General features: G+C 49.1%; 1 protein-coding gene across 2 annotated transcripts in view; it reads right to left on the bottom strand.

Annotated features, from left to right (window-relative positions):
• Positions 1–25555, bottom strand: part of USP5 (ubiquitin specific peptidase 5) — a 461221-nt gene that overhangs the window by 49485 nt on the left and 386181 nt on the right. For both annotated transcript variants that reach the window (XM_053692844.1, XM_053692845.1), the window contains exons 16-19: positions 10837–10980; positions 10609–10754; positions 8477–8633; positions 6262–6346 (exon numbers count right to left, since the gene is read on the bottom strand). In XM_053692844.1, coding sequence (XP_053548819.1) covers positions 6262–6346; positions 8477–8633; positions 10609–10754; positions 10837–10980 — 532 coding nt within the window. The remainder of the gene's footprint in view (positions 1–6261; positions 6347–8476; positions 8634–10608; positions 10755–10836; positions 10981–25555) is intronic.

Below are 25555 nucleotides of genomic sequence, written 5' to 3'. Positions count from 1 at the left end.
ACAGGCTTAATCCTAGCCAAAGCCTGACAAAAGGCCTGAACGTCTGGAACTTCTGCCAGACGTTTATGCAGAAGGATAGACAGAGCTGAGATCTGTCCCTTTAACGAACTAGCAGATAAACCCTTTTCTAAACCTTCTTGTAGAAAAGACAATATCCTAGGAATCCTAACTTTACTCCATGAGTAACTCTTGGATTCGCACCAATACAAATATTTACGCCATATTTTATGGTAAATTTTCCTGGTAACAGGTTTCCTAGCCTGTATTAAGGTATCAATAACTGACTCCGAGAATCCACGCTTTGATAGAATCAAGCGTTCAATCTCCATGCAGTCAGCCTCAGAGAAACTAGATTTGGATGGTTGAAAGGACCCTGAATCAGAAGGTCCTGTCTCAGAGGCAGAGACCATGGTGGACAGGACGACATGTCCACTAGATCTGCATACCAGGTCCTGCGTGGCCACGCAGGCGCTATTAGAATCACCGATGCTCTCTCCTGTCTGATCCTGGCAATCAATCGAGGAAGCATCGGGAATGGTGGAAACACATAAGCCATGTTGAAGACCCAATGTGCTGTCAGAGCATCTATCAGCACCGCTCCCGGGTCCCTGGACCTGGATCCGTAACAAGGAAGCTTGGCGTTCTGGCGAGAAGCCATGAGATCCAGATCTGGTTTGCCCCATCGATGAATCAGTTGGGCAAAAACCTCCGGATGAAGTTCCCACTCCCCCGGATGAAAAGTCTGGCGACTTAGAAAATCCGCCTCCCAGTTCTCCACGCCTGGGATGTGGATCGCTGATAGGTGGCAAGAGTGAGACTCTGCCCAGCGAATTATCTTTGAGACTTCCAACATCGCTAGGGAACTCCTGGTTCCTCCTTGATGGTTGATGTAAGCCACAGTCGTGATGTTGTCCGACTGAAATCTGATGAACCTCAGAGTTGCTAACTGAGGCCAAGCCAGAAGAGCATTGAAAATTGCTCTTAATTCCAGAATGTTTATTGGAAGGAGTCTCTCCTCCTGAGTCCATGAACCCTGAGCCTTCAGGGAATTCCAGACTGCGCCCCCAACCTAGAAGGCTGGCGTCTGTTGTTACAATCGTCCAATCTGGCCTGCGAAAGGGCATCCCATTGGACAGATGTGGCCGAAAAAGCCACCATAGAAGAGAATCTCTGGTCTCTTGATTCAGATTTAGCAGAGGGGACAAATCTGAGTAATCCCCATTCCACTGACCTAGCATGCATAATTGCAGCGGTCTGAGATGCAGGCGTGCAAATGGCACTATGTCCATTGCCGCTACCATTAAGCCGATTACCTCCATGCAATGAGCCACTGACGGGTGTTGAATGGAATGAAGGACACGGCAAGCATTCAGAAGTTTTGATAACCTGGCCTCCGTCAGGTAGATTTTCATTTCTACAGAATCTATAAGAGTCCCTAGAAAGGGAACTCTTGTAAGTGGCAATAGAGAACTTTTTTCTATGTTCACCTTCCACCCATGCGACCTTAGAAATGCCAGAACTATCTCTGTATGAGACTTGGCAGTTTGGAAACTTGACGCTTGTATCAGAATGTCGTCTAGGTACGGAACCACCGCTATGCCTCGCGGTCTTAGTACCGCCAGAAGAGAGCCCAGAACCTTTGTAAAGATTCTTGGAGCCGTAGCTAACCCGAAGGGAAGAGCTACAAACTGGTAATGCCTGTCTAAAAAGGCAAATCTTAGATACCGGTAATGATCCTTGTGAATCGGTATGTGAAGGTAAGCATCCTTTAAATCCACTGTGGTCATGTACTGACCCTCTTGGATCATGGGTAGGATGGTTCGAATAGTTTCCATTTTGAACGATGGAACTCTTAAGAATTTGTTTAGGATCTTTAAGTCCAAGATTGGTCTGAAGGTTCCCTCTTTTTTGGGAACCACAAACAGATTTGAATAGAATCCTTGCCCGTGTTCCGACCACGGAACTGGTTGGACCACCCCCATTAGTAAGAGGTCTTGTACACAGCTTAGAAACGCCTCTTTATTTGGTTTGCTGACAACCTTGAAATGAAATCTCCCTTGTGGAGGAGAAGCTTTGAAGTCCAGAAGATATCCCTGAGATATGATTTCCAACGCCCAGGGATCCTGGACATCTCTTGCCCAAGCCTGGGCAAAGAGAGAAAGTCTGCCCCCCACTAGATCCGTCTCCGGATAGGGGGCCCTCACTTCATGCTGTCTTAGGGGCAGCAGCAGGTTTTCTGGCCTGCTTGCCCTTGTTCCAGGACGGGTTAGCTTTCCAACCCTGTCTGAAGCGAGCAACAGTTCCTTCCTGTCTTGGAGCAGAGGAAGTTGATGCTGCTCCTGCCTTGAAGTTACGAAAGGCACGAAAATTAGACTGTTTAGCCCTTGGTTTGGCCCTGTCTTGAGGCAGAGCATGGCCCTTACCTCCAGTAATGTCAGCGATAATTTCTTTCAAGCCGGGCCCGAATAAGGACTGCCCTTTGAAAGGAATATTAAGCAGTTTAGATTTAGAAGTCACATCAGCTGACCAGGATTTAAGCCACAGCGCTCTGCGCGCTTGAATGGCGAATCCGGAGTTCTTAGCCGTAAGTTTGGTTAAATGTATTACGGCATCAGCAATAAATGAATTAGCTAGCTTAAGGGCTTTAAGCTTGTTTATAATCTCATCCAATGGAGCTGTGTTAAGGGTCTCCTCTAGAGACTCAAACCAGAATGCCGCCGCAGCAGTGACAGGCGCGATGCAAGCAAGGGGTTGTAATATAAAACCTTGTTGAACAAACATTTTCTTAAGGTAACCCTCTAACTTTTTATCCATTGGATCTGAAAAAGCACAGCTATCCTCCACCGGGATAGTGGTACGCTTAGCCAGAGTAGAAACTGCTCCCTCCACCTTAGGGACCGTCTGCCATAGGTCCCGTGTAGTGGCATCTATTGGAAACATTTTTCTAAATATAGGAGGGGGTGAAAATGGCACACCGGGTCTATCCCACTCCTTGCTAACAATTTCTGTAAGCCTTTTAGGTATAGGAAAAACGTCAGTACACGTCGGTACCGCAAAATATCTATCCAGCCTACATACTTTCTCTGGGATTGCAACCGTGTTACAATCATTCAGAGCTGCTAATACCTCCCCTAGTAATACCCGGAGGTTCTCAAGCTTAAATTTAAAATTTGAAATCTCTGAATCCAGTTTACTTGGATCAGACCCGTCACCCACAGAATGAAGCTCTCCGTCCTCATGTTCTGCAAATTGTGACACAGTATCAGACATGGCTCTACTATTATCAGCGCGCTCTGTTCTAACCCCAGAGTAATCGCGTTTACCTCTTAATTCTGGCAATTTAGATAATACTTCAGTCATAACATTAGCCATATCTTGCAAAGTGATTTGTATGGGCCGCCCTGATGTACTTGGCGCCACAATATCACGCACCTCCTGAGCGGGAGGCGAAGGTACTGACACGTGAGGAGAGTTAGTCGGCATAACTTCCCCCTCGTTGTCTGGTGATAATTTCTTAGCATGTAAAGTTTGACTTTTATTCAAAGTGACATCTATACACTGAGTGCACAAATTTCTATTGGGCTCCACATTGGCCTTTGAACATAATGAACAAACAGATTCATCAGTGTCAGACATGTTTAAACAGACTAGCAATAACACTAGCAAGCTTGGAAAAAAACTTTTAATAAATTTACAAGCTCAATAAAAAACGCTACTGCGCCTTTAAGAAAATATAAATTGTGATACAGTTGAATTAACAATGAACCAATTAATTAGAAACAACCAAATTTTTACAGAAAATATATAAAGTTAGCAACGGATTGCACCCACAGCAAAAAGGATGATTAACCCCCTAATACCCAAAACGGATAACAGTTGAAATAATAAACGTTTATATCACAGTCACACACACTGTCACAGGTCTGCTGTGACTGATTACCTCCCTCAAAAACTAGTTTTGGAGACCCCTGGGCTCTGCAGAAACGTCCTGGATCATGGAAGGAAAACTGTGACTGAATTTTTACTGCGCAATAAAGCGCTAAAATAGGCCCCTCCCACTCCTATTACAACAGTGGGGAAGCTCTGTAAACTGTTTTTAAACAGAAAAAACGACAGCCATGTGGTAAAAATCATGCCCAATAAGTTTTATCACCAAGTACCTCAGAAAAAAACGATTAACATGCCAGTAAACGTTTTATAGATGAAAATTGTGAAGTGTTATTAATAAGCCTGCTGCAAGTCGCTATCACTGCAGTGAGGGCTCAAATATTACTTTAATATTGACAGTTTTTTCTAAGTGAAATTCCATTCCCCAGAAATACCTCAGAGTATACATACATACTTATCAGCCTGATACCAGTCGCTACTACTGCATTTAAGGCTGCACTTACATTACATCAGTATTAGCAGTATTTTCTCAGTCAATTCCATTCCTTAGAAAATAATTTACTGCACATACCTCCTTGCAGGTGGGTCCTGCATGCTATCCCCTGTTCTGAAGTTACCTCACTCCTCAGAATGGCCGAGAACAGCAAGTGGATCTTAGTTACGACCGCTAAGATCATAGAAAACTCAGGCAGATTCTTCTTCTAATGCTGCCTGAGAACAAACAACACACTCCGGTGTCGTTTAAAATAACAAACTTTTGATTGAAGAAATAAAAACTAAGTTTAACACACCACAGTCCTCTCACACGTCCTATCTTTAGTTAGGTGCAAGAGAATGACTGGGTATGACGTAGAGGGGAGGAGCTATATAGCAGCTCTGCTTGGGTGATCCTCTTGCACTTCCTGTTAGGGAGGAGTTATAATCCCATAAGTAATGGATGACCCGTGGACTGACTACACTTAACAGGAGAAATAAACTTTTGATTGAAGATATAAAAACTACAAATCTAACACCACATTTACTTTAGCCTCCCGTGGAGATGATACTTGTTAGAGCGGCAAAGAGAATGACTGGGGGGGCGGAGCCAGAGGGGGAGCTATATGGACAGCTCTGCTGTGTGCTCTCTTTGCCACTTCCTGTAGGGAATGAGAATATCCCACAAGTAAGGATGAATCCGTGGACTGGATACACCTTGCAAGAGAAAAAGACTGAGTAAACCTACTCAGGCTTACGAAAAAGGGCAGCAACAAACTACTTGGGAGGCACAGAGGGGATTATACCCCACAAGTTCCCAAATGCTTAAAGGCCACCACTTGCTCTACTGAAGAGACTGACGTGGACTACAGCTAAACCCCATAAAAAGATCAGAGCAAACCTGCTCTGCTTTAAAAAACAACAACTCTTGATTGAAGAATCAGACACCTAACTTTACCCCCCCTTGCAACTGATACAAGCAAAGAGAATGACTGGGGGTTGTGGGTAATAGAGTGGAATTTAACAGCTTTTGCTGTGGTGCTTTTTGCCTCCTCCTGCTGGTCAGGAGTGATATTCTCAACAGTAATTATGATGATCCATGCACTCACCGTGTCATTAGAAAGAAAAATGTTAGAAACACAAATTTTAATATAAAAAATACACCTACATTACAATATAAGGTAGTATTTTTTAAAATTAACTAATCTTTTAGCCGGGTGATCAGTCAAAAAAGTGCACCTGCAAAAAATGTCACTGTAATGTAAGACTGATAGCTTAAAGGGCCATAATACCCAAATGTTTAAACACTTGAAAGTGATGCAGCATAGCTGTAAAAAGCTGACTAAATATCACCTGAACATCTCTATGTAAAAAAGAAAGATATTTTACCTCAAAAGTTCCTCAGTAGCCACCTCCCATTGTAAAGGATTTCTAAGCAGCATTTTAGTGTGTCTGTCCTGGGACATCTGAAAGGATGAGCCTCGTGCACTCTCATATTATTTCACCAATCAGGTAAAGGAAGCTTACTATGAAATCTCATGAGAGTTAAGTCAAATCTCATGAGATCACAGTAAGAGTTCATGACCTCAGCACTGCTGATGCTGATTGGCTGCTGTTCATTTCTTCATTTTTTTACCTGCAGCTGGGAGCAGGTGAGTATAACTTTTTACACAGAACTTACTCTGCTGAGCTGAGGAAATTGTGAGGTAAAATATCTTCCTTTTTTACATAGAGATGCTCAGGTGATATTTTCCTGTCAGCTTTTTATAGTTATACTGCATCAGTTTCAAGTGATTTAGCATATGAGTATTATGTCCCTTTAAGGGGAGGAGTGTATCCTGAGACCCTAGAACAGAAATAATATGAACACAGCACCAAACAGGAAGTAACTGTTCTTACCGTCCGTCCTTCTTAATATGACACACGTAGTGACCACACATAGTCGATGTCCCCATGTGACTGATGAAAGCAAACAACTGATACTCTGTTGGGAAAGAGAAAGGTTATTTAAGGCCCCTAGAAAGGTTATAAACACTTCACTATTGCCCCCTCACTTACACAACGTATTGACCCCCCCTCAGTCACACTTACCGCCAGCCCCTCATCCCTAACACTATACACCCCAAAGCAATGACCCCCCCCAGTCACACTTACCATCGGCCTCTCATTCCTAACACTATACTCCCAAAGCAATGACCCCCCCAGTCACACTTACCGTCGGCCTCTCATTCCTAACACTACACCCCAAAGCAATGACCCCCCAGTCACACTTACCACCAGCCACTCTTCCCTAACACTACACCCCAAAGCAATGACCCCCCTGTCACACTTACCACCGGCCTCTCTTCCCTAACACTATACCCCAAAGCAATGACCCCCCACCCAGTCACAATTACCGCCGGCCTCTCTTCCCTAACGCTATACACCAAAGCAATGACCCCCCCATCCAGTCACACTTACCGTCGGCCTCTCATTCCTAACACTATACCCCAAAGCAATGACCCCCCCAGTCACATGTACCGCCGGCCTCTCATTGGTAGCCCTATACCCCAAAGCAATGACCCCCCCAGTCACACTTACCGTCGGCCTCTCATTCCTAACACTATACCCCAAAGCAATGACCCCCCCAGTCACACTTACCGTCGGCCTCTCATTCCTAACACTACACCCCAAAGCAATGACCCCCCACCCAGTCACACTTACCACCAGCCACTCTTCCCTAACACTATACCCCAAAGCAATGACCCCCCCAGTCACACTTACCACCAGCCACTCTTCCCTAACACTATACCCCAAAGCAATGACCCCCCCCACCCAGTCACACTTACCGCTGGCCTCTCTTCCCTAACGCTATACACCAAAGCAATGACCCCCCCACCCAGTCACACTTACCGCCGGCCTCTCTTCCCTAACACTATACCCCAAAGCAATGACCCCCCACCCAGTCACACTTACTGCCAGGCCTCTCTTCCCTAACACTTTACCCCAAAGTAACGACCCCCTAGTAACACAGCCGGCCTCTCTTTCCTAACACTATACCCCAAAGTAATGACTCCCCCCCAGTCACACTTACCGCCGGCCTCTCATCCCTAACACTATAAATCAAAGCAATGATCCCCCCAGTCAAAATTACCGCCGGCCTCTCCTCCCTAAAACTATAACCCAAAGCAATACCCCCCTCGTCACACTTACCGCCGGCCTCTCATCCCTAATACTACCATAAAGCAATGACTCCCCCTAATCATAATTACTGCCGGCATCTCTTCCTAACACTGTACCCCAAAGCAAAGACCCCCCCAGTCACACTTACCGTCAGCCCCTTTGCCCTAACACTGTACCCCAAAGTAATGACCCCCCCGTCACACTTACCACCGGGCCTCTCTTCCCTAACACTGTACCCCAAAGCAATGACCCCCCCCATCACACTTACAGCCGGCCTCTCTTCCCTAACACTACACCCCAAAGTAATGACCCCCCCTCTTCAAACTTACCGCAGGCCTCTCAATCCTAATATTATACCCTAAAGTAATGACCCCCCCATCACACTTACCGCTGGCCTCTCTTCCCTAACACTATACCCCAAAGTAACGACCCCCTAGTAACACAGCCGGCCTCTCTTTCCTAACACTGTACCCCAAAGTAATGACCCCCCCGTCACACTTACCACCGGGCCTCTCTTCCCTAACACTGTACCCCAAAGCAATGACCCCCCCCATCACACTTACAGCCGGCCTCTTTTCCCTAACACTGTACTCCAAAGTAATGATCCCCCCCCAGTCCGACTTTACCGCCGGCCTCTCTTCCCTAACACTGTACCCTAAAGCAATGAACCCCCCAGTCACACTTACCGCCGGCCTCTCATCCATAACACTATAGCCCAAAGCAATGACACCCACCCCCCAGTCACACTTACTGCAGGGCCTCTCTTCCCTAACACTATACCCCAAAGCAATGACCCTCAAAGTCACACTTACTGTCCGCCTTTCTTCCCTAACACTATAACCCAAAGTAATGACCCCCCTCCCGTCACACTTACAGCCGGCCTCTGTTCCCTAATACTATACCATAAAGCAGTAACAAAACAATGAGTAACAAAGCAATAAGTCACACTTACTGCCAGATCCATCCCTGACCCGAGGTCCTGCAGGCGGCCCACTTTCTGAAACAGAGTCTGCAGCTGATCGCCCCTCTGACAAATCCATTGCAGCCTCAGCATCCAAGTCATCAATGTGAGAGAAGATCCAATCTACAGCTCTCTCCAGATTGTTACTCTGAGCAAAAGGAGCAGAGGGTTACTGGGCGCCCCAAGGGAGCAGAGGGTTACTGGGCGCCCCAAGGGAGCAGAGGGTTACTGGGCGACCAAAGGGAGCAGAGGGTTACTGGGCGACCAAAGGGAGCAGAGGGTTACTGGGCGCCCCAAGGGAGCAGAGGGTTACTGGGCGCCCCAAGGGAGCAGAGGGTTACTGGGCGCCCAAAGGGAGCAGAGGGTTACTGGGCGACCAAAGGGAGCAGAGGGTTACTGGGCGACCAAAGGGAGCAGAGGGTTACTGGGCGCCCCAAGGGAGCAGAGGGTTACTGGGTGCCCCAAGGGAGCAGAGGGTTACTGGGTGCCCCAAGGGAGCAGAGGGTTACTGGGCGCCCCAAGGGAGCAGAGGGTTACTGGGCGACCAAAGGGAGCAGAGGGTTACTGGGCGACCAAAGGGAGCAGAGGGTTACTGGGCGACCAAAGGGAGCAGAGGGTTACTGGGCGACCAAAGGGAGCAGAGGGTTACTGGGCGACCAAAGGGAGCAGAGGGTTACTGGGCGACCAAAGGGAGCAGAGGGTTACTGGGCGACCAAAGGGAGCAGAGGGTTACTGGGCGACCAAAGGGAGCAGAGGGTTACTGGGCGACCAAAGGGAGCAGAGGGATACTGGGCGCCCCAAGGGAGCAGAGGGTTACTGGGCGACCAAAGGGAGCAGAGGGTTACTGGGCGACCAAAGGGAGCAGAGGGTTACTGGGCGCCCCAAGGGAGCAGAGGGTTACTGGGCGACCAAAGGGAGCAGAGGGTTACTGGGCGACCAAAGGGAGCAGAGGGTTACTGGGCGACCAAAGGGAGCAGAGGGTTACTGGGCGACCAAAGGGAGCAGAGGGTTACTGGGCGACCAAAGGGAGCAGAGGGTTACTGGGCGACCAAAGGGAGCAGAGGGTTACTGGGCGACCAAAGGGAGCAGAGGGTTACTGGGTGCCCCAAGGGAGCAGAGGGTTACTGGGCGACCAAAGGGAGCAGAGGGTTACTGGGCGACCAAAGGGAGCAGAGGGTTACTGGGCGACCAAAGGGAGCAGAGGGTTACTGGGCGACCAAAGGGAGCAGAGGGTTACTGGGCGACCAAAGGGAGCAGAGGGTTACTGGGCGACCAAAGGGAGCAGAGGGTTACTGGGCGACCAAAGGGAGCAGAGGGTTACTGGGCGACCAAAGGGAGCAGAGGGTTACTGGGCGACCAAAGGGAGCAGAGGGATACTGGGCGCCCCAAGGGAGCAGAGGGTTACTGGGCGACCAAAGGGAGCAGAGGGTTACTGGGCGACCAAAGGGAGCAGAGGGTTACTGGGCGCCCCAAGGGAGCAGAGGGTTACTGGGCGACCAAAGGGAGCAGAGGGTTACTGGGCGACCAAAGGGAGCAGAGGGTTACTGGGCGCCCCAAGGGAGCAGAGGGTTACTGGGCGACCAAAGGGAGCAGAGGGTTACTGGGCGACCAAAGGGAGCAGAGGGTTACTGGGCGACCAAAGGGAGCAGAGGGTTACTGGGCGACCAAAGGGAGCAGAGGGTTACTGGGTGCCCCAAGGGAGCAGAGGGTTACTGGGCGACCAAAGGGAGCAGAGGGTTACTGGGCGACCAAAGGGAGCAGAGGGTTACTGGGCGACCAAAGGGAGCAGAGGGTTACTGGGCGACCAAAGGGAGCAGAGGGTTACTGGGCGACCAAAGGGAGCAAAGCGGTACTGGGCGCATAAGGAACAAAGCGGTACTGGGTGCATAAGGAACAAAGCGGTACTGGGCGCATAAGGAACAAAGCGGTACTGGGTGCATAAGGAACAAAGCGGTACTGGGTGCATAAGGAACAAAGCGGTACTGGGTGCATAAGGAACAAAGCGGTACTTGGCGCATAAGGAGCGAGTAAAAACAGCTGTGTGGGAACAACAGAAGATGGCAGCGGGTAGTGTAATCACAGAGCAGTTAGTTACTAGGATAGTAGAAGTGCTGGGTATTTACCGTGGCTCGTAGCGCCCTCACAGCCTGCTCATGAGAGAAGCCCATAGATATGATAGTGGCTACATGCTCCTCCGAGGGTGGGTCACCTCCTGCACTGACAGCAGCTGGGGTACTGACCCCCGACACGACAAGAGGCTGAGCAAAGTCTAATTGACACAGAAAAGCAGAGTCACATTACTACATTATCCTTCCCACCTACTGTGTCACACACTACCTATCTGGCATTACCTGGGTCATCCATGTGTGACATCACCCACGTCATTGCTGCCTCTGCTCCGCTGTTGCCTGTGTAGTACACCGCTTTACGGCACGCTTCCGCTGGGAATCCCATCTCTACCAGCTGTGTAACCACCGACTCATCCAGTATTGGCGCTGAGTACACACAAGATGTGAGCAAGAGGGTACATAGTAACAAACAGCACAGAAAGTTAAAGGATGAAAGCCCAAAGGGCGGGCAGATCCCCCAGAGATGGAGACGTCATCCAAGCACTACATGAGGCAGCCGTGCTTACAACCCAGTGTGACATGTAGAGGACAGTTATACTACACAAGTGCACGGCATGTAGAGTACAGTTATACTACACAAGTGCACGGCATGTAGAGGACAGTTACACTACACAAGTGCACGGCATGTAGAGGACAGTTACACTACACAAGTGCACGGCATGTAGAGGACAGTTATACTACACTAGTGCACGGCATGTAGAGGACAGTTATACTACACAAGTGCACGGCATGTAGAGGACAGTTATACTACACAAGTGCACGGCATGTAGAGGACAGTTATACTACACAAGTGCACGGCATGTAGAGGACAGTTATACTACACAAGTGCACGGCATGTAGAGGACAGTTATACTACACAAGTGCACGGCATGTAGAGGACAGTTATACTACACAAGTGCACGGCATGTAGAGGACAGTTATACTACACAAGTGCACGGCATGTAGAGGACAGTTATACTACACAAGTGCACGGCATGTAGAGGACAGTTATACTACACAAGTGCACGGCATGTAGAGGACAGTTATACTACACAAGTGCACGGCATGTAGAGGACAGTTACACTACACAAGTGCACGGCATGTAGAGGACAGTTATACTACACAAGTGCACGGCATGTAGAGGACAGTTATACTACACAAGTGCACGGCATGTAGAGGACAGTTACACTACACAAGTGCACGGCATGTAGAGGACAGTTATACTACACTAGTGCACGGCATGTAGAGGACAGTTATACTACACAAGTGCACGGCATGTAGAGGACAGTTATACTACACAAGTGCACGGCATGTAGAGGACAGTTATACTACACAAGTGCACGGCATGTAGAGGACAGTTATACTACACAAGTGCACGGCATGTAGAGGACAGTTATACTACACAAGTGCACGGCATGTAGAGGACAGTTATACTACACAAGTGCACGGCATGTAGAGGACAGTTATACTACACAAGTGCACGGCATGTAGAGGACAGTTATACTACACAAGTGCACGGCATGTAGAGGACACTTATACTACACAAGTGCACGGCATGTAGAGGACAGTTATACTACACAAGTGCACGGCATGTAGAGGACAGTTATACTACACAAGTGCACGGCATGTAGAGGACAGTTACACTACACAAGTGCACGGCATGTAGAGGACAGTTATACTACACAAGTGCACGGCATGTAGAGGACAGTTATACTACACAAGTGCACGGCATGTAGAGGACAGTTATACTACACAAGTGCACGGCATGTAGAGGACAGTTATACTACACAAGTGCACGGCATGTAGAGGACAGTTATACTACACAAGTGCACGGCATGTAGAGGACAGTTATACTACACAAGTGCACGGCATGTAGAGGACAGTTACACTACACAAGTGCACGGCATGTAGAGGACAGTTATACTACACAAGTGCACGGCATGTAGAGTACAGTTATACTACACAAGTGCACGGCATGTAGAGGACAGTTACACTACACAAGTGCACGGCATGTAGAGGACAGTTATACTACACAAGTGCACGGCATGTAGAGGACAGTTATACTACACAAGTGCACGGCAAGTAGAGGACAGTTATACTACACAAGTGCACGGCATGTAGAGGACAGTTATACTACACAAGTGCACGGCATGTAGAGGACAGTTATACTACACAAGTGCACGGCATGTAGAGGACAGTTATACTACACAAGTGCACGGCAAGTAGAGGACAGTTATACTACACAAGTGCACGGCATGTAGAGGACAGTTATACTACACAAGTGCACGGCATGTAGAGGACAGTTATACTACACAAGTGCACGGCATGTAGAGGACAGTTATACTACACAAGTGCACGGCATGTAGAGGACAGTTACACTACACAAGTGCACGGCATGTAGAGGACAGTTATACTACACAAGTGCACGGCATGTAGAGGACAGTTATACTACACAAGTGCACGGCATGTAGAGGACAGTTATACTACACAAGTGCACGGCATGTAGAGGACAGTTACACTACACAAGTGCACGGCATGTAGAGGACAGTTATACTACACAAGTGCACGGCATGTAGAGGACAGTTACACTACACAAGTGCACGGCATGTAGAGGACAGTTATACTACACAAGTGCACGGCATGTAGAGGACAGTTATACTACACAAGTGCACGGCATGTAGAGGACAGTTATACTACACAAGTGCACGGCATGTAGAGGACAGTTACACTACACAAGTGCACGGCATGTAGAGGACAGTTATACTACACAAGTGCACGGCATGTAGAGGACAGTTATACTACACAAGTGCACGGCATGTAGAGGACAGTTATACTACACAAGTGCACGGCATGTAGAGGACAGTTATACTACACAAGTGCACGGCATGTAGAGGACAGTTATACTACACAAGTGCACGGCATGTAGAGGACAGTTATACTACACAAGTGCACGGCATGTAGAGGACAGTTATACTACACAAGTGCACGGCATGTAGAGGACAGTTACACACCCAAAACTACACGGCATGTTGGTCACACTGTGTCAGATACTGCGCACACACAGGTCACACTGTGTCAGATACTGCGCGCACACACACAGGTCACACTGTGTCAGATACTGCGCACACACACACACAGGTCACACTGTGTCAGAAACTGCGCACACACACACACAGGTCACACTGTGTCAGATACTGCGCACACACACACAGGTCACACTGTGTCAGATACTGCGCACACACACACAGGTCACACTGTGTCAGATACTGCGCACACACACACAGGTCACACTGTGTCAGATACTGCGCACACACACACAGGTCACACTGTGTCAGATACTGCACACACACAGGTCACACTGTGTCAGATACTGCGCACACACACACACAGGTCACACTGTGTCCGATACTGCACACACAGGTCACACTGTGTCAGATACTGCGCACACACACACAGGTCACACTGTGTCAGATACTGCACACACACAGGTCACACTGTGTCAGATACTGCGCACACACACAGGTTACACTGTGTCAGATACTGCACACACACACAGGTCACACTGTGTCAGATACTGCACACACACACACAGGTCACACTGTGTCAGATACTGCGCACACACACACAGGTCACACTGTGTCAGATACTGCGCACACACACACACACAGGTCACACTGTGTCAGATACTGCGCACACACACACACAGGTCACACTGTGTCAGATACTACACACACACACAGGTCACACTGTGTCAGATACTGCGCACACACACACACAGGTCACACTGTGTCAGATACTGCGCACACACACACACAGGTCACACTGTGTCAGATACTGCGCACACACACACACAGGTCACACTGTGTCAGATACTGCACACACAGGTCACACTGTGTCAGATACTGCACACACAGGTCACACTGTGTCAGATACTGAGCACACACACAGGTCACACTATGTCAGATACTGCGCACACACACAGGTCACACTGTGTCAGATACTGCGCACACACACACAGGTCACACTGTGTCAGATACTACACACACACAGGTCACACTGTGTCAGATACTACACACACACACACAGGTCACACTGTGTCAGATACTACACACACACACAGGTCACACTGTGTCAGATACTACACACACACACAGGTCACACTGTGTCAGATACTGCACACACACAGGTCACACTGTGTCAGATACTACACACACACACAGGTCACACTGTGTCAGATACTACACACACACACAGGTCACACTGTGTCAGATACTACACACACACACAGGTCACACTGTGTCAGATACTACACACACACAGGTCACACTGTGTAAGATACTACACACACACAGGTCACACTGTGTAAGATACTACACACACACAGGTCACACTGTGTCAAATACTGCACACACACAGGTCACACTGTGTCAGATACTACACACACACACAGGTCACACTGTGTCAGATACTACACACACACACACAGGTCACACTGTGTCAGATACTACAGACACACACACAGGTCACACTGTGTCAGATACTACAGACACACACACAGGTCACACTGTGTCAGATACTACACACACACAGGTCACACTGTGTCAGATACTGCACACACACAGGTCACACTGTGTCAGATACTACACACACACACAGGTCACACTGTGTCAGATACTACACACACACACAGGTCACACTGTGTCAGATACTACACACACACACAGGTCACACTGTGTCAGATACTGCACACACACAGGTCACACTGTGTCAGATACTACACACACACACAGGTCACACTGTGTCAGATACTACACACACACACAGGTCACACTGTGTCAGATACTACACACACACACACAGGTCACACTGTGTCAGATACTACAGACACACACACAGGTCACACTGTGTCAGATACTACAGACACACACACAGGTCACACTGTGTCAGATACTACACACACACAGGTCACACTGTGTAAGATACTGCACACACACAGGTCACACTGTGTCAGATACTACACACACACAGGTCACACTGTCAGATACTACACACACACAGGTCACACTGTGTCAGATACTGCACACACACAGGTCACACTGTGTCAGATACTGCACACACACAGGTCACACTGTGTCAGATACTGCACACACACACGTCACACTGTGTCAGATACTGAGCACACACACACACACAGGTCACACTGTGTCAGATACTGCACACACACAGGTCACACTGTGTCAGATACTGCACACACACACACACACAGGTCACACTGTGTCAGATACTGAGCACACACACACACACACAGGTCACACTGTGTCAGATACTGCCCACGCACGCACAGGTCACACTGTGTCAGATACTGCCCACGCACGCACAGGTCACACTGTGTCAGATACTGCCCACGCACGCACAGGTCACACTGTGTCAGATACTGCGCACACACACACAGGTCACACTGTGTCAGATACTGCGCACACACACACAGGTCACACTGTGTCAGATACTACACACACACACAGGTCACACTGTGTCAGATACTACACACGCACACACAGGTCACACTGTGTCAGATACTACACACACACACACAGGTCACACTGTGTCAGATACTGCACACACACACACACAGGTCACACTGTGTCAGATACTGCACACACACACACAGGTCACACTGTGTCAGATACTGCACACACACACACAGGTCACGCTGTGTCAGATACTGCACACACACACATACAGGTCACACTATGTCAGATACTGCACACACACACACACACAGGTCACACTGTGTCAGATACTGCGCACACACACACACAGGTCACACTATGTCAGATACTGCGCACACACACACACAGGTCACACTGTGTCAGATACTGCGCGCACACACACACACAGGTCACACTGTGTCAGATACTGCGCACACACACACACACAGGTCACACTGTGTCAGATACTGCACACACACACACAGGTCACACTGTGTCAGATACTACACACACACACACACGTCACACTGTGTCAGATACTACACACACACACACACACACAGGTCACACTGTGTCAGATACTGCACACACACACACACAGGTCACACTGTGTCAGATGCTGCGCACAAACACACACAGGTCACACTGTGTCAGATACTGCACTCACACACAGGTCACACTGTGTCAGATACTGCACACACACACACAGGTCACACTGTGTCAGATACTGCACACACACACAGGTCACACTGTGTCAGATACTGCACACACACACAGGTCACACTGTGTCAGATGCTGCGCACAAACACACACACACACAGGTCACACTGTGTCAGATACTACACACACACACACAGGTCACACTGTGTCAGATACTGCGCACACACACACACACAGGTCACACTGTGTCAGATACTGCACACACACACACACGGTCACACTGTGTCAGATACTACACACACACACAGGTCACACTGTGTCAGATACTGCACACACACACCACACACAGGTCACACTGTGTCAGATACTGCACACACACACACAGGTCACACTGTGTCAGATACTGCGCACACACACACACAGGTCACACTGTGTCAGATACTGCACACACACACAACAGGTCACACTGTGTCAGATACTGCACACACACACACACACAGGTCACACTGTGTCAGATACTGCCACACACACACACAGGTCACACTAGTGTCAGATACTGCGCAACACACACACACAGGTCACACTGTGTCAGATACTGCCGCACACAACACACACAGGTCACACTGTGTCAGATACTCGCACACACACACACACAGGTCACACTGTGTCAGATACTGCACACACACACACAGGTCACACTGTGTCAGATACTACACACACACACACAGGTCACACTGTGTCAGATACTACACACACACACACACACAGGTCACACTGTGTCAGATACTGCACACACACACACACAGGTCACACTGTGTCAGATGCTGCGCACAAACACACACAGGTCACACTGTGTCAGATACTGCACACACACACAGGTCACACTGTGTCAGATGCTGCGCACAAACACACACAGGTCACACTGTGTCAGATACTGCACACACACACAGGTCACACTGTGTCAGATGCTGCGCACAAACACACACACACACACAGGTCACACTGTGTCAGATACTACACACATACACACAGGTCACACTGTGTCAGATACTGCGCACACACACACACACAGGTCACACTGTGTCAGATACTGCACACACACACACAGGTCACACTGTGTCAGATACTGCACACACACACAGGTCACACTGTGTCAGATGCTGCGCACAAACACACACACACACACAGGTCACACTGTGTCAGATACTACACACACACACAGACACAGGTCCACACTGTGTCAGATACTGCGCACACACACACACACAGGTCACACTGTGTCAGATACTGCACACACACAACTCAGGTCACACTGTGTCAGATACTACAACACACACACACACGTCACACTGTGTCAGATACTACACACACACGTACATACACACACAGGTCACACTGTGTCAGATACTGCACACAAAAAACACACACACAGGTCACACTGTGTCAGATGCTGCGCACAAAACACACACAGGTCACACTGTGTCAGATACTGCACACACACACAGGTCACACTGTGTCAGATTGCTGCGCACTAAACACACACAGGTCACACTGGTGTCAGATACTGCACACACAACAACAGGTCACACTGTGTCAGATTGCTGCCCAAACACACACACACACACAGGTCACACTGTGTCAGGATACTACACACATACACAACAGGTCACACTGTGTCAGATACATGCACACCACTACACACAGGTCAACCTGTGTCAGATACTACAACACGCACACACTGTGACACACTGTGTACAGATACTCACACACACACACACAGGTCACACTGTGTCGATACTGCACACTCACACACCACACCCAGGTTCACACTGTGTCTGATACTGCACACCACACACACACACAGGTCCACTCTGTGTCAGATGCTGCGCACAAACACACACTGGTTCACACTTGTGTCCAGATACTGCACACACACTCAGGTCTCACTGTGTAGATGCTGCGCACAAACTCTCACAGGTCACCTTTGTGTCAGATACTGCACACACACACAGGTCACACTGTGTCAGAATGCTGCGCACATACACACACAACAACACACATCTAGGTCACACTGTGTCAGATACTAACACACATACACACACACACAGGTCACACTGTGTCAGATACTGCGCACACACACAGGTCACACTGTGTCAGATACTGCGCACACACACAGGTCACACTGAGTCAGATACTGCGCACACACACAGGTCACACTGTGTCAGATGCTGCGCACAAACACACACAGGTCACACTGTGTCAGATACTGCACACACACACAGGTCACACTGTGTCAGATGCTGCGCACAAACACACACACAGGTCACACTGTGTCAGATACTACACACATACACACACACACAGGTCACACTGTGTCAGATACTGCGCACACACACAGGTCACACTGTGTCAGATACTGCACACACACACACAGGTCACACTGTGTCAGATACTGCGCACACACACAGGTCACACTGTGTCAGATACTGTGCACACACACACACACAGGTCACACTGTGTCAGATACTGCGCACACACAGGTCACACTGTGTCAGATACTGCGCACACACACAGGTCACACTGTGTCAGATACTGCGCACACACACACACAGGTCACACTGTGTCAGATACTGCGCACACACACACAGGTCACACTGTGTCAGATACTGCGCACACACACAGGTCACACTGTGTCAGATACTGCGCACACACACACACAGGTCACACTGTGTCAGATACTGCACACACACACACAGGTCACACTGTGTCAGATACTACACACACACACAGGTCACACTGTGTCAGATACTACACACACACACAGGTCACACTGTGTCAGATGCTGCGCACAAACACAGGTCACACTGTGTCAGATACTGCGCACACACACACACACAGGTCACACTGTGTTAGATACTACACACACACACAGGTCACACTGTGTCAGATACTACACACACACAGGTCACACTGTGTCAGATACTACACACACACACAGGTCACACTGTGTAAGATACTACACACACACAGGTCACACTGTGTTAGATACTACACACACACAGGTCACACTGTCAGATACTACACACACACACAGGTCACACTGTGTCAGATGCTGCGCACAAACACAGGTCACACTGTGTCAGATACTGCGCACCACACACACAGTCACACTGTGTTAGATACTACACACACACACAGGTCACACTGTGTCAGATACTACACACACACAGGTCACACTGTGTCAGATACTACACACACACAGGTCACACTGTGTAAGATACTACACACACACAGGTCACACTGTGTAAGATACTACACACACACAGGTCACACTGTGTTAGATACTGCACACACACACAGGTCACACTGTCAGATACTGCGCACACACACACACAGGTCACACTGTGTCAGATACTACACACACACAGGTCACACTGTCAGATACTACACACACACACAGGTCACACTGTGTCAGATGCTGCGCACAAACACAGGTCACACTGTGTCAGATACTGCGCACACACACACACAGGTCACACTGTGTTAGATACTACACACACACACAGGTCACACTGTGTCAGATACTGCACACACACACAGGTCACACTGTCAGATACTGCACACACACACACACAGGTCACACTGTCAGATACTACACACACACACAGGACACACTGTGTCAGATACTGCACACACACACACACAGGTCACACTATGTCAGATACTGCACACACACACAGGTCACACTGTGTCAGATACTGCACACACACACACAGGTCACACTGTGTCAGATACTGCACACACACACACACAGTCACACTGTGTCAGATACTGCGCACACACAGGTCACACTGTGTCAGATACTGCACACACACACACACACAGGTCACACTGTGTCAGATACTGCACACACACACAGGTCACACTGTGTCAGATACTGCACACACACACACACAGGTCACACTGTGTCAGATACTGCGCACACACAGGTCACACTGTGTCAGATACTGCACACACACAGGTCACACTGTGTCAGATACTGCACACACACACAGGTCACACTGTGTCAGATACTACACACACACACAGGTCACACTGTGTCAGATACTACACACACACACACAGATCACACTGTGTCAGATACTGCACACACACACACAGGTCACACTGTGTCAGATACTGCACACACACAGGTCACACTGTGTCAGATACTGCACACACACACACACAGGTCACACTGTGTCAGATACTGCACACACACACACACAGGTCACACTGTGTCAGATACTGAGCACACACACACACACACAGGTCACACTGTGTCAGATACTGCGCACACAGGTCACACTGTGTCAGATACTGCACACACACACACAGGTCACACTGTGTCAGATACTGCGCACACACACACAGGTCACACTGTGTCAGATACTACACACACACACAGGTCACACTGTGTCAGATACTGCGCACACACACACAGGTTACACTGTGTCAGATACTGCGCACACACACACAGGTTACCACTGTGTCCAGATACTAGCCGCACACACACAGGTCACACTGTGTCAGATACTGCACACACACACACAGGTCACACTGTGTCAGATACTGCACACACACACACACAGGTCACACTGTGTCAGATACTGCCCACACACACACACAGGTCACACTGTGTCAGATACTGCACACACACACACACACAGGTCACACTGTGTCAGATACTGCACACACACACACAGGTCACACTGTGTCAGATACTGAGCACACACACACACACACAGGTCACACTGTGTCAGATACTGCGCACACACAGGTCACAATGTGTCAGATACTGCACACACACAGGTCACACTGTGTCAGATACTGCACACACACACACACAGGTCACACTGTGTCAGATACTGAGCACACACACACACACACAGGTCACACTATGTCAGATACTGCACACACACATACAGGTCACACTATGTCAGATACTGCACACACACATACAGGTCACACTATGTCAGATACTGCACACACACACAGGTCACACTGTGTCAGATACTGCGCACACACACACACAGGTCACACTGTGTCAGATACTGCGCACACACACACACAGGTCACACTGTGTCAGATACTGAGCACACACACACACACACAGGTCACACTGTGTCAGATACTGCGCACACAGGTCACACTGTGTCAGATACTGCGCACACACACACACACAGGTCACACTGTGTCAGATACTGAGCACACACACACACACACACAGGTCACACTGTGTCAGATACTGCACACACACACACACAGGTCACACTGTGTCAGATACTGAGCACACACACACACAGGTCACACTGTGTCAGATACTGCACACACACACACAGGTCACACTGTGTCAGATACTGCACACACACACAGGTCACACTATGTCAGATACTGCGCACACACACACACAGGTCACACTGTGTCAGATACTGCACACACACAGGTCACACTGTGTCAGATACTGCGCACACACACACACAGGTCACACTGTGTCAGATACTGAGCACACACACACAGGTCACACTGTGTCAGATACTACACACACACACAGGTCACACTGTGTCAGATACTGCACACACACACACAGGTCACACTGTGTCAGATACTGCACACACACAGGTCACACTGTGTCAGATACTGAGCACACACACACAGGTCACACTGTGTCAGATACTGCACACACACACAGGTCACACTGTGTCAGATACTGCACACACACACACAGGTCACACTGTGTCAGATACTGCGCACACACACACAGGTCACACTGTGTCAGATACTGCACACACACACACACACACACAGGTCACACTGTGTCAGATACTGCACACACACACACAGGTCACACTGTGTCAGATACTGCGCACACACACACAGGTCACACTGTGTCAGATACTGCGCACACACACACAGGTTACACTGTGTCAGATACTGCACACACACACACAGGTCACACTGTGTCAGATACTGCACACACACACACAGGTCACACTGTGTCAGATACTGCACACACACACAGGTCACACTGTGTCAGATACTGCACACACAGGTCACACTGTGTCAGATACTGCGCACACACACACACACACACAGGTCACACTGTGTCAGATACTGCGCACACACACACACAGGTCACACTGTGTCAGATACTGCACACACACACACACAGGTCACACTGTGTCAGATACTGCACACACACACACAGGTCACACTGTGTCAGATACTGCACACACACACACACAGGTCACACTGTGTCAGATACTGCGCACACACACAGGTCACACTGTGTCAGATACTGCACACACACATACAGGTCACACTATGTCAGATACTGCACACACACAGGTCACACTGTGTCAGATACTGCACACACACACACAGGTTACACTGTGTCAGATACTGCACACACACACACACACACAGGTCACACTGTGTCAGATACTGCACACACACACAGGTCACACTGTGTCAGATACTGCACACACACACACACAGGTCACACTGTGTCAGATACTGCACACACACACACAGGTCACACTGTGTCAGATACTGCGCACACACACACAGGTCACACTGTGTCAGATACTGAGCACACACACACACACAGGTCACACTGTGTCAGATACTGCGCACACACACACACAGGTCACACTGTGTCAGATACTGCACACACACACACAGGTCACACTGTGTCAGATACTGCACACACACACACAGGTCACACTGTGTCAGATACTACACACACACAGGTCACACTGTGTCAGATACTGCGCACACAGGTCACACTGTGTCAGATACTGCACACACACAGGTCACACTGTGTCAGATACTGCACACACACACACAGGTCACACTGTGTCAGATACTGCACACACACACACAGGTCACACTGTGTCAGATACTGCACACACACACAGGTCACACTGTGTCAGATACTGCACACACACACACAGGTCACACTGTGTCAGATACTGAGCACACACACACACACAGGTCACACTGTGTCAGATACTGAGCACACACACACACACACAGGTCACACTGTGTCAGATACTGCACACACACACACAGGTCACACTGTGTCAGATACTGAGCACACACAGGTCACACTGTGTCAGATACTGCACACACACACAGGTCACACTGTGTCAGATACTACACACACACACAGGTCACACTGTGTCAGATGCTGCGCACAAACACAGGTCACACTGTGTCAGATACTGCGCACACACACACACAGGTCACACTGTGTCAGATACTGAGCACACACACACACACAGGTCACACTGTGTCAGATACTGAGCACACACACACACACAGGTCACACTGTGTCAGATACTGGCACACACACACACAACACAGGTCACACTGTGTCAGATACTACACACACACACAGGTCACACTGTGTCAGATACTGCACACATCCACACACAGGTACACTGTGTCAGATACTGCACACCACACACACTACAGGTCACACATGTGTCAGATACCTGCGCACATCACAACACAGGTCACACTGTGTCAGATTATACTGCACACCACCACACACAGGTCCCACGTGTGTCAGATACTGGCACACACACCACACACAGGTCCCACTGTGTCAGATACTGAAGCACACCCACCACACACACAGGTCACCACTGTGTCATATACTGCACACACACACACCACACAGGTTACACTGTGTCAGATACTGAGCACACCACACACAGGGTCACACTGTGGTCCAGATATGCACACATACACACAGGTCACACTGTGTCAGATACTGCACACACACACACACACAGGTCACACTGTGTCAGATACTGCACACAACACACAGGTCACACTGTGTCAGATACTGCACACCCACACACAGGTCACACTTGTCAGATACTGCGCACACACAGGTACACACTGTGTCAGATACTGCACACACACACACACAGGTCACACTGTGTCAGATACTGCGCACACACAGTCACACTGTGTCAGATACTGCACACACACAGGTCACACTGTGTTCAGATACTGCACACACACACAGGTCACACTGTGTCAGATACTACACACACCACACAGGTCACACTGTGTCAGATACTGCACACACACACACAGGTCACACTGTGTCAGATACTGCACACACACACCCGGTCACACTGTGTCAGATACTGCACACACACAGGTCACACTGTGTCAGATACTGCACACACACACACACAGGTCACACTGTGTCAGATACTGCACACACACACACACAGGTCACACTGTGTCAGATACTGAGCACACACACACACAGGTCACACTGTGTCAGATACTGCGCACACAGGTCACACTGTGTCAGATACTGCACACACACACACAGGTCACACTGTGTCAGATACTGCGCACACACACACAGGTCACACTGTGTCAGATACTACACACACACACAGGTCACACTGTGTCAGATACAGCGCACACACACACAGGTTACACTGTGTCAGATACTGCGCACACACACACAGGTTACACTGTGTCAGATACTGCGCACACACACAGGTCACACTGTGTCAGATACTGCACACACACACACAGGTCACACTGTGTCAGATACTGCACACACACACACACACAGGTCACACTGTGTCAGATACTGCCCACACACACACACAGGTCACACTGTGTCAGATACTGCACACACACACACACACAGTCACACTGTGTCAGATACTGCACACACACACACAGGTCACACTGTGTCAGATACTGAGCACACACACACACACACACACAGGTCA

This window comes from Bombina bombina, chromosome 9 (genome assembly GCF_027579735.1).
Source record: "Bombina bombina isolate aBomBom1 chromosome 9, aBomBom1.pri, whole genome shotgun sequence".
In the NCBI taxonomy this organism is placed as follows: domain Eukaryota; kingdom Metazoa; phylum Chordata; class Amphibia; order Anura; family Bombinatoridae; genus Bombina; species Bombina bombina.
The sequence above is the reverse complement of the archived record's forward strand: the minus strand, read 5'-3'. Positions and strand labels throughout refer to the sequence as shown.